This window comes from Tachysurus vachellii, chromosome 5, assembly GCF_030014155.1.
Source record: "Tachysurus vachellii isolate PV-2020 chromosome 5, HZAU_Pvac_v1, whole genome shotgun sequence".
Taxonomy (NCBI): Eukaryota; Metazoa; Chordata; class Actinopteri; order Siluriformes; family Bagridae; genus Tachysurus; species Tachysurus vachellii.
This window is the reverse complement of record NC_083464.1, coordinates 16,648,727-16,667,095: the sequence shown is the minus strand read 5'-3', so window position 1 is coordinate 16,667,095 and position 18,369 is coordinate 16,648,727. Positions and strand designations below refer to the sequence as shown.

At 38.4% G+C, this 18,369-nt stretch overlaps 1 protein-coding gene across 2 annotated transcripts in view; it reads left to right on the top strand.

The window, feature by feature from the left end:
• grik2 (glutamate receptor, ionotropic, kainate 2) overlaps window positions 1–18,369 on the top strand; it is a 134,036-nt gene that overhangs the window by 52,843 nt on the left and 62,824 nt on the right. For both annotated transcript variants that reach the window (XM_060870032.1, XM_060870033.1), the window contains exon 7: window positions 2,558–2,731. In XM_060870032.1, coding sequence (XP_060726015.1) covers window positions 2,558–2,731 — 174 coding nt within the window. The remainder of the gene's footprint in view (window positions 1–2,557; window positions 2,732–18,369) is intronic.

Genomic DNA, 18,369 nt, shown 5'->3' with positions numbered 1-18,369 from the left:
TGCCAACTGCGCCCCGGGCCTTCGTGTCCAACATCAGAGCTTGACCTCACTAATGCTCTTGTGGATGAATAAACATATCCCCACAGCCACGCTTCAAAATCTAGTGGAAAGCCTTCTGAAAAGAGTAGAATCTGGTGTAGCAGCAAAACAAGGACTACCGCCATATGTTTACGAGAAGAATGTTTACGAAGTGCTTGTGATGGTCAAGCGATGGCATACGTTTTCTTATATATAGTTCAGCAACATTTTTATGAATTCACTCTTAATTTTTTATCATGAAAATAAGTTTCATTATCATTATCAGTGCTTTGTTAATGTTAATATTAACCCCTTTCTTTAAGCCAAAAAAATCACCAGTATACGGTTTCATTTTTCGACATCCGCATAAAATTGTTTGCTATAATAAAGTGAATTATTCTGGACTGTTGAATTAAGTACAGCAGCACCACCAGTGATCATAAGAAAATTACACAGAATGATATGAAGAAGATTTATTTCGTGTTCAGACCGTAGAGTGTTGCACATTCTTCAGGTGATTGCACAGAGTGACATGCCCCATAGATTTTGTGTCCATTTGGGCTGATATTTTTCACAGCTCATGTTGCTGATGCATCTGGAACGTGATCAGCAGTGATTGAGAAGGAAGAGCGTAGATGTAACAAAGTGGATTGTTTTCCATATCATCCTTTCCCTCTGCTAAAATTCTAGAAAATAAACCTATTGTAAAATGTCTAAGAATGGCTGTGTTGTCTAATGAAAGACAAATTTCACAAAAGGACAGACAGAGCTGTTATCTTTGTTTGTTTGTTTTTTTGTGTGTGTGTGTGTGTGTGTGTGTGTGTGTGTGTGTGTGTGTGTGAATAAAAAGCTGACAGCTTTTTTTGTTTATTCAGAGAAAACATGGTGTGATTCCTGCAGGGCATGAAAGTCTTTAAACGCTTAAAATTAGAAATCACTAATACAGCATGTGCAATAGTTTTCCTTACATTATAGTTTAAATTGTCAAGCTAGTCATCTTTATTATATTTTAGTCTTCCTGTCTAACATTATAGTCAGCATTCACTGTAAAGGATGTTACCAGTGTAACATTTGGTGTAAAAAATACTGAAGCCACTGATGAGATGCAGCTTCAAAGACAGAGAGGAATAGAGATTAGAGAGCACTATGCTAACACTGAGTGCTTGTGTAACTGACATGGATCTTGGCCTAGTTCAGAGGGCTATTCCCTTCCTGAACATTTTTTTCTCCATCCTGAATTTAGACAAGTACTCTTTCTCCCTGTCTCCATCTCCCCATCTTGTCTCTACTCTTCTCTCATTCCTTTCCCCTTCTGCCCTATTTTCATGACTTAGACATTATTAAAATTAAAATTTGATTAAGGCCATATCTCACATATATCAGTCAGAAGCCTGCCCTTCCATTTCTCTGTGCTGCCCGGCAAATTAACCCCCACACCACCCTCCCACCCCCAAGCCCTCTGACTTACACTGATTATGAAATCTATCCTCAGGAAAAGTAACAATACATGTACCTGCTACACAATCAGGTTTTCCTTTCATTTTATTAAAATGAACATAAGATAAACAGAAAATGGAATTGATACACATGGAAAGTCATATTTGAAAAATTAAAACAGAGGAAGGATATGACTGATGATTGAATGTGTCTGACAGCCGAATAATTAGTTTTGCCAATAGAGAGCTTGGCAGATAAAAAACGTGGAACTGTGAGCTTAATTCACCCAACAGAGTGAACTACCGTGCTCCAGAGAAGCTGCATATGGACTCCATTTTCTGCCAGATTTTCTTCCCCAAACCTCTATCAGTTCCCCGTCTGTGAGTGCGAGAGTGAAAGACGGGAGAGAGAGAGAGAGAGAGAGAGAGAGAGAGAGAGAGAGAGAGAGAGAGAGAGAGAATGGTGCATGGTGAAGTAGTAAATAATAAGGTCACATAGCAGCATATCTACTTTCTGATTCTTCTTCCTGTGAAGCAATCTTCACTAACATGTTTTAGTATAATAAAGGAGTATCGCGATGTCATTATCTGTATCGGTAACAGTTTAGTCCTCCAAATGATCAGATCTTTATCTCATATCTCAAAGTCAGCATGGATATTTAAAAATAGAGATATACTTTAGACTGTTTTTTCCACACTTCCACAGCTATTATTTTTGTCTGTACACTTGCAATATTTTCTAACAAGTGTAGTTGGAAAGTACAAACCTCCTGCTTGTGTGGCTTTTTTTGTTCTCTGCAGGGTCCCATTGCCAATACACACCTCTATACTCAACCAGATGCTCTATGGACATATTTGGCAAAACAACACACACACACACACACACACACACACACACACACACACACACACACACACACACACACACACACACTACAACAGTGAGGCTCATATTCTTATACTGTATGTATTGTATGTATCTCTTTAAAACCCATTATTTAATATATACTTATATAATACTGTATATGGTTATTAAAGACAATGGCATTTGGGACTAATTTGCCCAAGTATATTGCTAAGTCTTGTTTTCTCTTTTCCTGCAGGATCTCTTTGCGCTGGACGTGGAGCCGTACCGCTACAGTGGGGTGAACATGTCAGGGTTTCGTATTTTAAACACAGAAAACAGCCAAGTGTCCTCTATCATTGAAAAGTGGTCCATGGAGCGCCTGCAAGCGCCCCCCAAACCCGACTCTGGCTTATTAGACGGCTTTATGACGGTAAGGCAAAGGTGGTCATGTTTTATTGTTAATAAAAAAAATTAATACTTAGGGCAATCTGCATTGTATTCTCAGGTATTTGAATTCCTTTTGCAGATCCTATTCTTTAAATGGCTACTCAAGTTGGATGTTAAGGGAAATCAATTGAGGAAATTGTAGAAGTCTTTATTGTATAATTGATGCTGAGGCCTCTGATGCAATAAGTGGTTTTGCTGTGAAACACAGCATTTCCCTAAGGACTCAAATGTGCAACCTCCGGGGGTGTGCAGAATTCTGAACCTCGTGTGATAAGCAAGGCCTCTGCCTCAATGATCTAAACGCTGTCTGATAGCAGCATGCTGGCAATAATGACTTCTCCACAGCTCTCACTCAACACTGCCTCTCTGATCTGGGAACAGCGCCAATCCCTAAACTCACCAGAGACACAGAGAGAGGAAAAACATAGAAAATCTGCCAACACAACTGCTGTAGGTTATAAAACAGTGACATGGCTTACAGAAGTATGGAGGACCTTTCAGTTTGGATTGCGCTTGTTCATCTAAATTGATACGTATTTTATTGTAAGCTTTGATTTTGACACAGTGAGAGATAGTTGTATTGAGATTTAACAAGTGAGAGTTGCAATGAAGTAAATTTTCTCTTGGCATTTTTAAACACAGTCAATTAACAGCTGAAAGAGTATGGATTAGCTGACTCAGTCCTCAGTAAACACAAGCACACACACACACACACACACACACACATCTGTTTTACTATCTGTCTGAGGAACATCATTTTAATTGCAGCAAGTTAATGTTATGACACACCCTAAATCTAAATCTATCAAAGGAAATATTTTAAATATTTTTGTTTTGTAAATATAAGCTGCAGATTTTATAAAAAAAAAAAATAGTTTTTACGGGGACTTGCCATACAGTATGTCCCCACAAGTAAAAATTGTCAGATATTCCTACCTTAGTGAAGACATATGGCTTACACACACACAAACACACACACACACACACACACACACACACACACACACACACACACACACAGTGAGTAGCTTATTGAGTAATCAGTCTTTACTTGTCTATGCAGAGGAAAGACAAAATCACTTAAGACCATCTCTCTCTCATAGATCTGTTTTTTTTTAATTACAACATTGGCTTGGCAGGCGTTTTTTTTTTTTTTTTTACCTCTGTGGTTTCAGTGCAACAGCTATTAAGGAAATAATGGTATGTGCAGATGAAGGGGAGAATTGATTAATTACACAAACGACAGTCAGGCACTGGCTACTGCATATCGACATACAGAAAGGTTCTGTAAACATTTGATTGACAGCTTCATTTGTTTGCAATTTTTATGGTCCTGTATGCTTGAGCACTGGCCTTCTGCAGTGCAACGTAAGGACCAGAGTTGACATATTACTCCAAGTGAAAACAAAGAGTCAGGAATTTGGAGATGGATTCATTTCTGTGTGCATTGAACAGTTCTGTAAGCCATGTGAGCATGTAGATTGAGGAGAGATCCTGATGCAGACTCTTACATGTTGCACACTTTGTGTGGCATGTTTGTCATTTATTTAACCTGTTTTATTGTCTTGCTTAAGGCAGAAAGATTTTTTTGGCCTGATAAGGTTGTTTCCAAGAGTTGCTTGCAAGCACTGCTTATGAAATCCATTTCTCCACCTTTTTGCACTGTACATAATTAATCTTCCTTTGGAGAAACCCTGCCCCAAGTCAAGGCTTAACATGCATAATGAAAATGACCTAACAAGCTCCTCAGGCTTATTAGCATAATTTCTCTCTTTACTAATTACTTTAGCTTCTGTTTGATTTACTTTGAGAGAGTTAATCTTTGGCAGATTTGGAAAACACTCAGGGATGGAGTCCCCAATCTCATTTTTAAGATGCCCTGTTGAGAAAGGAGGGAAAAACAAGAAGGACTTAAAGGATGAAGATATTTGGAATATGAATGCTGACTATAATTCAAAGTGACATGCTATTATAATTAAAAGTGACCTAACGGTATGTGGAAGACCTAACCTAAGTTTTTTTTTTCTCTCTAAATGGTTTATTCATTTAGTAGCTTTATTATTCTGTTTATTGGTCCCTATCAAACATCAGAATGGGGAAATCGTGTGATCTCTGTGACTTTGCTCATGGCATTTATGTTGGTACCATATGGGCTGGACGTTTTTATAAATTGTTGATTTCCTCAGATTTTCACACAAAACTCTCATGTCATGAACGGATACACCTTCAGGGAGAGGATTCTGTAGCTATAATGGGCACAGACTCACCCAAACTGGACAATTGAAGATTAGAAATCCTATCTTGTTTCGGCCTAAATACCTTCAGCACACAGAATGTTTTTTTTTGCACAATTCTATGTAAACCTTAGCAACCGTAGTTGTGTATGATCTCATGAGATCAGCAGTCCTGCATAAAAACCATAGCATCAACAAACATGCTGAACTGAAGCTCATGGCCTGCTTATGCCACATGATTAGATAATTGCATGATGTGTTCCTAATGAAGTGGATGGTGAGTAGATAGATAGATAGATAGATAGATAGATAGATAGATAGATAGATAGATAGATAGATAGATAGATAGATAGATAGATAGATAGATAGATGCAGAGGACATACAGTAAGAGAGATAATATATCTGTAAGCTTGAGAAATGGATTTGGAACTGCATTTCCAGTCTCTAAAATCCTCAGCTCCAGCTGATGTTGATGGACCTGACTGTCACAGTGTCTCACAAGAAAACTCTGTGAATGGCAATGCTTGCAGGGAAGTAAGCAGCACACTTCAGTGTGAGCAGTGACCCTCAGCACAACCAGCATGACTTCTTCTTCAATCTAATCCTACTGCATGACCCTCCATTCTTCCTGCACGCTGGATTTTTGTGTGTGTGTGTTAGCTAAACTGTCAGAATGAAAACAGATAGCCATATTAACTGCTTCTGCCATCCCTTAATATTATCTTCTCTCATCATAACACCTCTGCTGCACTGTTGAACTGATGTTTAATCACAGTCTCTGGAACCAGGGATCACATTAAGCATGAAATAAATTCCACAGCCCTCCTCAGTACCGATTTATTGCATGAGCATTATTTAAATTTGTACAGCACTACAGCATTTTGTATTTTGCCAGTTTATTAGAGTTGTGGAGCTTTTATTCCTGACAGAACTTTCTATTGACAGAACCCATTAGGATCAAATTAATATTATTTATTTTCCCTACTTGTTTTTGAGTTATTGGATTAAACTGGATTGAGTTTGATATATTTGATAGGAACACGGTAATAAACTGTAATAATTGATAAAGATGGGCTGTGATTTGCACCACTGTATCTGAGCTTCTGCAGTGTGCAGTTTGTGGAAAATGGATGAAGTGTGAAATACTTATTCCATGCTTAAAATGTGTCATGAACAAACATGAGCAATAGTCAAAAGCAGGAAATGTGTAATAAATTGATTGGATGTAATGGGACAACTATACATAGAAGGACATGAAAGTTCACAATAGGGACAGATAAAGGACTTAAATATACAAAATAATCAAAGGTTTAACTCAGAACACATGAACACAATAGAATAAGCAAATAACAGATGCAAATGGCATAACAAACAAAAGCTCACAAATTGAATTTAAAACAAAGCAGACGTAAAAGATGAGAGAGTGAATATTATGACACTCACTGACACCGCAGTGTTCCCGGACCCCATTTAGAGAACCAACAAACTAAAAGGCTTGGGCTTTCTTTCCCTAAGCAAACCTGGATTGGGTTTGCTTAGGGAATTAGATTTAAGATTTAGCTTTAGATGTGTATGACAGCATCTGCAATATTCTAGGTCAGAGTTGCGGATGACGTGTGATCAACACTCTAGAGTGTGTGGGTAATAGCGTGCGGTGTCACTTTTGGCAATAGCATGCGGTATCACTTTTGGCTAAGAGTTTCTTGGTACAGTAGTCACTTGGCTCCATCTCATGCCAGATCTTGGGTATGTGAAGAAAGCTCCCTAGCTGTTGCTTTGCTTGCAAAGCCTATTTAATCCCTTGACCGCTTGCCTGTTCCTCAGTTTGGAGGCTGAAATGGTCTGATTTGGAAAGGGGGACTGAGCTTTGGCACTGATTCAGCCCACATGCTATGGGAGGTATTTGGGCACGTCTGTTACTGAAGCACTATTCCAGCAGCTTGGTTGGCAGGAACATAGCCTGGGGTGTGCTGTACCACTCCTTCACAGGTCAGGCCAGAGCATTTTGCCATAGGGCTGACTCACAGCTAAAGCCCTTGTGCTCGGCTCTCCAACAAACTGCTAAAGGTCTCATGACACCGCTTTTTTAGTGCAAATGCATTTAAACATCTTGGTGCTTTAAATGATGTGATGGCACTCCATTTATTGACTTCAATTGATTACAGTTTTCAATATGGGTGCCTTCTGTTAGCCTTGATTGCATGTTAGGTCAAAGTGCATCTTCCATGTTGAAGTGTTTTGAAGTACATATAAATGATATGATTACATATGCCAAAGTGACACAAACAAAAGGGAAATGACAGTAATATATGTCACAGCATGGTTGTCTTCAGCTGTAATTATGTTTTTCCTGATTATGGCATTACAGTGCAGCACGGATAAGTGCCGTCACATGGTGAGCAAGCAGACACATGAGGCACAATTAATGACTCTCAGCCCTCCAGTCTTGCCCAAAGGTAGCTGGCAAGGCAGGAGTCCCTGGAGAAGAGTTAGCCTGCAGACAGAAGCCATCATGTTGATTTTGGAAGCAGAGCTAGCGTGGTGCCACCCACGTCCTTCATTTCGTTCTCTCTTGTTCCTCTTTTTTTCTTTGTTTTATAGGCTGCTCCCTAGAGATGCTGCTGTGTTCTGATACACTTCCTCACTCATATCTTTTAACAACCGTGTCTCTTTACCAGAAAACCAAGCAGCCTTTTGTCAAGCGTCACATCTATGATTCTAATTCAGCCTAAATGTAATGATTTGTAATTCATATTGAATGAAGTTTTATGAGTTTTAATGAGGCATTTTTTTATCCATATTCTGAAAAACATCCATTGCATAGCCTAGTGTCAAGGCAACTTGAAGTAAGTAGGACATGGTGTCAACAACAAATCTGTCCGGACTCCATTCAGTCAGTGCCATCAGACATCATTAGATTGGTTATCCTCTCTGAATGGCTGGAAGGTCTGTCCTGCTCTTGCTCGGTCTCCACACAGACAGTTTTTACTAGTCTGACGCATGCCAGCTCACTGATCCTGCAGGCACACACACACACACACACACACACATATATACTGTATATATATTCAGTTATATATTCATATATATATATAACTGAATTACATGCATGTAGTGAGGCTCTAATACCAACATTGAATCTTGCATGTCTAACATACTGTAGCCATATCTTCATTATACACATCTGTGTCACTTAAGTTAGCTATTTTAGGTGCTTCCAGGAATGAAAAAAATCTAAATCTATTTTTTTTTTTTTTGGGAGAGATTAAAGGCAAGAGCTTTGAATGCAGTGGCCTAGACAGTATTAAAAATATACTTCAACTGTAAAAAAGTAGAAACTAAAATGGAGCATCTAGAAAATGTATATTAATGTCCTTTGAAACGCAGCTCATTTTCTTCATTATATGACTTTGGGTTGAGGAGAAGTGGGGAGTTGGGGAAGCATCAGATGCAGCAGAGTGTTTAAGGCTATTAGTCCTTCTGACACAGCATCTTAGTCACGCCGCTGTGGGTTCAGCTAGTTAAGCACTCTGGTAAAGGCACCATTCAAGCCCTGACCACCCATGCAAGCAAGCACACAGTTAAAAGCATGGCCATTTATATGCCTGACAGAGTATGGTTCTTTTTTAATTGGAAAAGCTACCTTTAAGCCCTAAACTCATTTGTGTGTCTGAAAGTGAGATCAAAGAGTAAACTCAGAGCAACCGATCAGCTAGTTTCATAGGCCTGTCCTGTCATATTCTCTCAGTGATGGCAAGCTGAGACTGAACTCAGAAAGTAATGACAGTTTAATTGTCATGGAGCACATTGTGGTACCTCACTATTTTTCCCTCTCCATTGTGTATAAAGTTTGCATTGGTTATATGAATAATGTAATAAAAGACTGACCTTTGTATGACCTTCATCTATGTGCTGTGTGCTCAAGCAGAGCGTGTCATACAGTAAGCTTTGATTTGTCCCCTTGATAGGTGGCTCTAACCTGCTTCATATAAGGGTTGGTTAATTTTTTAAACCATGTTTTCTTCCGCTTCTTTGTAACAGATGTGGAGTGTCTCAGTAATCAGGAAACAGGATGCAATACATGATGCAATACAACATTAGAGAGCTGGAGCTGAGTGAGCAGATGCAGGTAGCATGTCTCACTGCTGTTCACAGCAATTTTAAGTACAACTACCCAAGAAGGCTGTCACGTTGGACCATGGCAACTGCATGGTATGCTTATCTCCACTACCCCCATTATACCTTTTTCAACAGAATCTGGTTGCAAAATCACAAATGCCATACAGTCTACAGCTAAATGATCCATTATATTTTTTTACAGACAGGAATGTGTGAGAAATTCCTTTATTGCTCTGATTTTTGAGATTCAGATGGCTTCCCATCCTCAAAAGAATGCAGAAAACCTAAGAATGCAGAGTGAATGTCACACTGTATATGACGATAACCCCATTTGTTTACTACCAAAGATGAATATCAGATTCAGAAAGGAAAGGATTAGACTTTTTCATATCCAGATCTCTCCAGATGGATCAGAGCAAAACAAATAGTGCAGTTGTGTTTGTTCTCTGGTCTTGCTTTAGATTAAGGGTGAGGAACCGAAAAATAGAATTCTGGATTAGAATATTTATAGTTGATGCTAGAGTTATACAATATAATATATGTTAAAAAAAAAACAACAACATTCACCTATAATAAATCAGTTCTAAAGAAGAAAGCAAATGAAACCATCAGGAAAAAATTAACAGACTCAAACAGCTTATAGGTGTTGCATCTCTTGCCTCAGTCTCATAACACCTTGTTTGCGCTGCACAGATCCTCATAACAAGATGAATTCAATTAAGCAAATTAACCATTTACTCGCACTTAAGGTATAATGATACTCAGTGGAAACATTGGGAACTTCAAGTGTGTGTGTGTGTGTGTGTGTGTATGGGAGGGAGTTTGGAATTTATGGGGGTGACAGAGAGAAGAGAGCAGACATGATTTGTGTTTTCACACACACACACACACACACACACACACACACACACACACACACACACACACACACACACACACATACGCACACACATACATGCACCAAAAAAAAAAACACTGCAAAATGCGTATGAGTGAAAATACTGACTTTTTACATAGTCACTATTATCAGAACATTTCACACAAAACTTGGTTAATTCCCTGTGCCATTTAAGCTCACTGTAATCGGAGCTTCTTGCTCCCTGTTCTGTCTTTAGATGATACAAGAGAAGTGCCAGGCTGACAACACAGTGATGTGAAAAGGTTTTGCTAAGCCAGAGGCTATCTCTCATGGAAACAGTCTGACAGCAGTTGTTGGAAATGTACAGGATTTCTTTTTCCTTTGGTGGTTTTCTCTTTTATTGTGAATTTATTGTGAGGTTATACAGTGTATTTAAATACTAAGTACCAGAAAAAAAAATAAATAACTTACATAAAAAGACTTCAAAATGTTATTAAGTAAGGTGAATCATGAAATCATTTAATCTAATAAGTGTTTGTATAATTAGTGAATACAGCAGTTATTTAGTAACACAAACAGCTTCTTAGTGCTTTATTTATCCTTAAACTGCGGTAGGTTTTTTCTGCTTGTCCTTAAAGCTGTTTTTGAAATTGTTACAGTTGTACAATTCTAATTAATTTCCATAATTTAAAGTAATACTAAACAGAAGTGAATTCAGTCTGATTATTCAATTTACACACTAATTTAATATTGCCCTAGTGTCTCTTTTATTACTTAATGCTTTTGAGAAACTTATTTTAAAACTCTTCTTGTGTTTTGAAAAACAGTATTCGATCCATTGTTGTGCTCTGTAAAACCTTTCAAAGCATATATTTCTTATTAATTTTTATGTCATGTTGTGACAGTCTTTTAAAAGCACAATTATAGAATTACAGTTGTATTAATTAATTAATAATTAGTTACGAAAATCAGTAATTTTGAAGGTGAAACATGTACAATATTAAAAAAATTACTTTATTGTTTTTTTTTCGATTAGTATTTTGAATAAATGTGTTAATGACTGATGTAACCTGCTACTGCTAAGTTACTACTGTAAGGTATGAATACTTACGGTAGATTAGATAACCCTGAACACTTGCAATAACACTGGATCTTTTGTGTGTGTGTGTGTGGGGGGGGGGGGGGGGTTGCACGTAAGTGCATATAAGGAGGGGCAATGACATTAAAGCAGTGGCAGGAAACTGACAATTTCCCATTTAACACCTCATTGAGTTCTGGGTTATTCCATGTCGTGGCTAGAACCAAGATGGTGGCAGTACCTCACCCGTTTCTCAATAATGCCCCTCCTTCTTTTCTCCACAAAAGAGTCGGGGAGAATAGACATGCTGTGCCGTGATGGGAAAAGCCATCTTGCCCTCGTTCTTGAGAACTAACAGTGATCTACTTCCAAGCCTACTGGCGTTATGTAATGAAGAGCGCAGCATCTATACAGCAAACTCAAACCACCAGACATTTTGATTATCAGTGTGTTAAAATGTGTGGGATATTTTTTTTTTACTTCTCTCAGGCAATTTGTGTGAAAATATGATTTAAAGAGAAAGATAAGAAATCAGAGAAAGAGATGTTGAAAAATATCAGGATAATTATTAGAAATAGAAACAGTATCTGGCCTAGACCTGTTTGCCAAACAAAGAACTGGCAAACTCAATTAAAGGGCCGATTTCCCTCAGGAAGCAAGGCGATGTGAAATTATCCCTGCCTGTTAAACCTGTCACTTCATTTCACTCTAATTATTCTTTCTGATCCCAGGGACCTTTTAGCTAATTGTTTTTCCTCCTTCTACTTTATCATGTTTGATGTCTCAGACAAAAAAGAAGTTGCTGTGTCACATTATGCATGTACACACTTAAAAAAAAATAGAGGCTTCTTTGAGGTTTGAGTAAATAAGCAAAGTTTGACGAACCAAACACTAACACTGATGTCTTCTATTTTGTGTATTCTGCTTTCTTTATTTTCCGCACTTTTCATGTAACAACAATGAATAGTCATTTTATTTAAATATTCTTTATAATATTTATTTATAAATTACTTTCGGATGATCACATGACTTAGGAGAAGCTATGCTCCAGTTTATAAAAGTAAAGCACTTTCTCAGCTCAGTGGCTGCTCTGAGCCTCCATTAGTCACTATATAACTGTAGTGTATGAATACTGATGAGGTTGTCTTCAGCTCCCATCAGCCTGCTCACCCCGAGGAAATATGGGCCTTCGGATTAGCCTTTTTTAATTCGAGAACTGAAACTCAAATCAGTGTTTCCGAATTTAGCCCTGGCCTTGTTCTTAAACTGCCAAGCAAAACTGCTCGGAAAGGCTAGAAAAAGGAAAATATGTTCATGGGGAAATGATTAAAAATAATATTTTATATGTATCTGTTAACATGCCCTCGTAATCTCCCAAAAGAAAGGTGTAAAAGGCTTTCATTGAATTTAGTATTGTGCATTACACACTGGCAATTTAATTTAGAGCATAACTGAGGTCCCTCAGGTGCTTATTGCCAGATGTGCATTGGTGTGTTTAGAGCCTCCACATGATTTTATTGTTTCCGTAAGAGACGTTGTATCAAAGCAGAATGCTGTATCTTGAATTGTGGAACCTTTGAGACACGAGATGTGCAGGATCTGTTTAGAGCATTAACATGTTTAGTGAAGAATTCCAGATTGAATTCTTTCTCCTCTGTGAATCACAGGGACGTAAAGGGTCAAAGCATCATGAGTTTATGTAGGAGAAAGAAAGAAGAAGGGTGATGCAGCAGTGCAGTGCATTCTCCCTGTGTTCGCATGGGTTTCCTACGGGTTCACTTTCCCCACACACAGAAACATGTCAGTAGGTTGACTGTCAATGCTAAAGTGCCTATAGGGGGAATGACTGTGTGTGTATGATACTGTACTACATCCCATCAGGGATAAGCGCTGTTTACTGAAGATGAATAAATGAGTAAATGATAGAAAGAGGAGTATGGGTGAATTATATGTACTGTATTTATTATTGTTATGGATGCCTTTGATAATTCGTTTATTTTCACTTTTCTCTAGCATTAGGCTTGTACAGTAAGACACAATTTACCACTATAAATAATGTTGATTAATGATTTAATCACCTGGAACATTCAGATTAATACAAACATAAAATAAAACCTGAAGCCATGCAGTGGTGCTGTTATGTGTCATTAGGTTTTTCTTAAAAAAATAGAAAATAATCAGACATCACTGCAGCAAGCTTTTGGATTTATTATTATTATTATTAATGTTGTTATTGTTGTTGTTGTTGTTGTGTTTGTTGTTGTTGGTATACACACTTTAAAACAACACCAGGGACTTGCTGCTCTTGTGTATTGTTTCCACCTCTGGCTGCTTCTATTATGCCTTGTGGAGTTAGAGTAGGTCAGGAACTGTTTGCTGGCAGAAGCAATCATTAAAACTCAGCTGGATGGTGAATTTTTATGTGACTGAGTAGACAGTTGAAGCTAGTGTTACTATGTTTTGCGATGGTTGCATGTCATTTCTTTCAGACTTGACTGCCTGAAGTGGCCCATTTCAGTGGGTGTAAGGCCAAAAAAAATATATAGGTCTATAGGTGTCCCTATGTGTCCAAATGTTTATGTGTAGCTGTCCATAGGTGTCCCTATGTTTTACGTGTAGCTAGATTAACTGTGGTTTTGCCTAACTTAACTCCAGTCAATTGCAGTCACCATTTATGGGTCCATAATGAGGTCACAATGGTAAATATATGATGTGCAGTGGTTTATGGGTGCTGTATGGGTGCCATGACAAGTACTGAATGTAAAACTAACAGGATTAAAAGACTAAATTGAGTGTGTAATCTCTTTTACAATGCACTTTTACAATTTAACGTGAGTAAATTCAACATTAAGAGTCAAGCCAAGAAGCTTTTATCATCATTTCAACCATATATAGTGGTGTAGTACGTAATGAAACGAAACAGCGTTCCTCCAGGACCATGGTGCTACATAGAGACACAGAGCTACATGAAATAACAAAAAAAATAGAAAATAAACAACAACTATGGACTAAGTGTTATCATTATTAATAGAATTAGAATAAAATATTGTAACCATCATAAGATCATGTAGGAGCGATTAAATCATTATATCACACGAACAAGTCACACATACATGACTCTGCCTACTCACCTTTGTCACTTCTGCTCTCTTTCTCCATCTCTCTGTCACATAACGTACCCCAAAAGTCATTCCCTGTACTCCATCTCCTTCTATCACTGTATTTCTTCAGGGATCATTTCCCTCTATCGTTTTTCAGACAAGCATGGTGATGAGGTGCATGGAAAGCGTATTGTCATTACAACGGAAAGCCAGCCATAATAATACGTTTTACACAGTCAATTTCCTTCCCCATTGAGCAGTGTCCTCGTGAAACATTTTAAATCCCTAATGGTGAGGTGCGCCGGTCTTTTGCATCTTTCCATACTTTTTAATACTCTTGATAACGTCTTCCATCTCGAAAACTCAGAACGACTTTGGGTTTAAGACAGGCATTTGTGTTTTAAGAGGCGTAGAGGAACCAGGAGGTGGCAGAGGCTGTGGGAGCCATGGGAGAGATTGCAGTGAATGCATTCATTCTAGCAAAAGAAAAGAGTGCAACGCTCTATCTGGAAGATTGCCTCTGGCAGAATCAGACAAACAAACAACAGCCTGAAGGTGTCCTCTTTGGTTAGACATACACAGGCAACACACTTGTTTTTGTCTATTTATGCTTTCTTTCATCTGATATCTGGTTTTGTTTATAGGGAGTAAGATGTACAGCCAATTAAAGAGTTCATTTATAATAACCATCCTCACTGGCATGTTCTAATAGTAACCATACTGTCAAGCAGATCCACTGGTAAATAAAGCGATCAATCTGTCAATCCCAGCGTGAACCTGGATTCTCTATATGTAGGTACTTGATTGACAAGTGAGCGAGTATTATTTTGTGAGCGTAGCATCTTGGCTGTCACCTTCACTCCCACCAGGCAGCCACAGCGCCATAACAAACTCATTACAGGGAGCACAAGTCTGTTATAACACCCAGGGCCTAGGCAATTTTATGATTCATTTAGTTCAATAAAGGACATTTATTAAAGTTTACTTAGTTATCAATAATGGCTTCTCTATTTTTAGACTTTAAACGGAGGACTGAAGTGGATTGCAACTGATTGGTGAAGATGGAGATGAAAATGAGTATGACGGCGGGTGGGGGGGTGGGGTGGGGTGGGGGGTTGGCTGGGATGCTGCCTGGCAGATTGAGAAAAGAAGAGCCACAGATCTTTGATGATTCAGAGGAAAGAGACTTGAAGCTCTGCCATCTTATACCACCTCTTATATTATCATTTCAGAGGAATATGTAACAAATGTCCTGCGGAATGTAGACAAAGGGGAATCAGAGAAATGTCACTCTCTTTTTTTCTCTTTCTGGGTGAGTGTGAAAGAGAGAGAGAGAGAGAGAGAGAGAGAGAGAGAGTCTGTGTGTGTGTGTTTGTAGCGCTCTGCTGTCGCAATGGGCAGAGCTGGAGTGAGATTAGAGAATGAACAAACACACTCCATGGACTAAGAGCTGTGAGCTGTTCTGATCATCTGGCCAGAAGAACAAGTGGCACCAATGGCCAGGCTTGAAGAGACACACATAGACAAACACACAGACACTGACACACACATGTATATTTCAAGACTTTACAGGAGATACAATGATATACTGTATGTGTAAGATGCATTTTTAATATTTATTTTATAGTAAATGAAATGTAGACTGCAGACTGAAGCAGACTGAACTGAGACTGTGAACTGAGTCTGTAAGACGCTGAGAAACTAACCAGCCATTGTCTTTCTAAATCTGTGCAAATGTCTTTTTAAAAAGGTGTTGTCACAACAGATATTAGCTCTATTGACTTCTAAGCTGTTTTTTGGACTTTAGCATTGTGTAGAATAGTAGATTTTGTTATGCATAATTGTCATTATTTCCAAAAGAATCTTTGTTTTTACAGCATGTCTTTGTCAACATGTCAACTTTGTCAAAATAACTCATTTTTTCTCTTCCTTTTATATTTTCAAAATAGTCATGACATTTTAGTCCTGAAAATTCATAAATGCACACACAGAGTGCCAATAATATATTACCATCCACTCAGCTGCTGTCTTAATCTGTCGCTACCTAGCTCATTAATGAAATTAACTAAAGGGATTAATAATAAATTCCATCTCTTCTCACCCTCTTTCTCTTCTTCTCCCAACACTGTTCACTGCCTCATAGTTGAGCTCTCATTAAAGCTCTTTAATCAAACATAAGGATCTCTCTCACACTATGATGTAGTCTAAGGTGGATGTTTTTATTCCTAATGCATAAATTAAAAAAAAACAAACAGACTCATAAAAAGACGGACACAAGTAAATGAATGAATAAATAAATAAATAAATAAATAAATAAATACATAAATAAATACAGGGCATTAATACAGAAGGGGGGAAAAAATCCAGACTCAATTAATACAATAAACTGAGTTGTAGAGTCTCCATGTCATACAGATATTTATTTTATTATACTTGTTCTTCATTCCCTGAACTACAAAGTACAAGTTCCAACTAGGTTATTGATAAAAGGCACAGTACACACACTTACACACAACTCACTCACTCACTCACTCACTCACTCTCTCACACACACACACACTCACACACACACACACACACACACACACACACACACACACACACACACACACACACACACACACACACACACACACACACACATGCGTGCACACACACACACACGCGCACACACCCATAATCAGGCCTTTTCTTTGCAGTGGTTCTCTGGCAGTGCAGCCGTGGGTGACAGCAGCATTGATGCACAGTGAGCTGAGGGCTCTCAGAGGGAAGGTTTCCGTTTGTGTGCGTCTGGATGCTATTGATCAACCAGTCACTCTGGGCGTGGCGTTCAATACGTTTGCGTAGCCTGAGCATCAGATGTGATTAAAGAAACGAGGAGTAACTGTCTGCATGTTGAGCTACTCTCTGTTCATCAGCACACAAATCTCTCCCTCATGTTTCTGCAGCTGCTATATCGCCTAATCACTCGCTTCACATCAGACAGACACACTGTTGCCCTCTGAAGATTCTGCTCTTTTATGCACAGGACTAGACTAGAATAAACACAAGTATTAACTTAGGACATCATTTGTTCTATTTGATGCATCTCTCTCTCTCTCTCTCTCTCTCTCTCTCTCTCTCTCTCTCTCTCTCTCTCTCTCTCTCTCTCTCTCTCCCTCTCTCTCTTTTTCTTTCTCTATCTCTATTTTAATCATTTGTCAGCACTTGGTTTAGAACAGAGGATCTTTCAGATTAAATGTGCACATAGATGCTGGAGTATTCCCCTTGACTAATCCAAAAGCTCAGCACACTTGTTTTGTCATATTTATGAAAAATAACAGCAAGGAGTCACGAGTCAGTAGACGAATGATTAAATCTGTGATGTGCATTGAGAGCTGCAGTGGACTTCTCATTATTGTTTGCAAGCCTGAAACCAAACAGTGAACCGTTATCTCTGAGAGAATGCAAATGTGTGTGGTGAGGGTTCTAGTCATCACTGGCCAGTTCCCACATCAGCACATTTAATTGCACAGCTGCTGTTTTGTTATTTCAGTGTATTTCTGCATTATGTTTGGTCATATTTTATATTTCAGTTTGTTACACTTGTATATTTGCTTTTATTATCTGCAAATTTTAGGTTCATTTATTAAATGTTACAGAATAGTGCACAGCAAAGTGAAAGCAAAGCTCACAGTTCTTTTTCTTAGTTTGGTCAGAAACATATTCCAGATATATTCCAGAAATCCATTTCCATTATCTGATGCTTCACTTCCATATGACAACCAGTGACCCCCTGTCAGTTGTTTTTTTTTTTTTTTTTTTTGGAAAAAAAAAAACCTAGTTGTTTCCTGCAATCATGCTTCTCAATCATACATGATTACTAGGAAGAAAGCTAACACATGCTTCCTCTGAGAGGATGTGACGCCAGTGAGCCACATCTTTTTGAACTTCTGCTTAGGCTGCATCACAGCACTGTGTAACACACTGGGAGGAAAGGAAGTGCTCTATTCCCTCTTCCACACATATGGGCTCCCAGATATCCAAGATTGGCTGGTGTTGCTGTAATTGACGGGGAAGTGAGTATCCCATCCCTATCACCAGACAATTTTGCTTTCTTGACTCCAGACCAGGAATGGTCTTCCAACAATAGGACACACCTTAACCCTTATTAAGCTTAAACACTAAGTATATTCAAAATCATAATGTTGTGGAATTTTAATATGTCTTTATTTTTTAATGTGCTATTT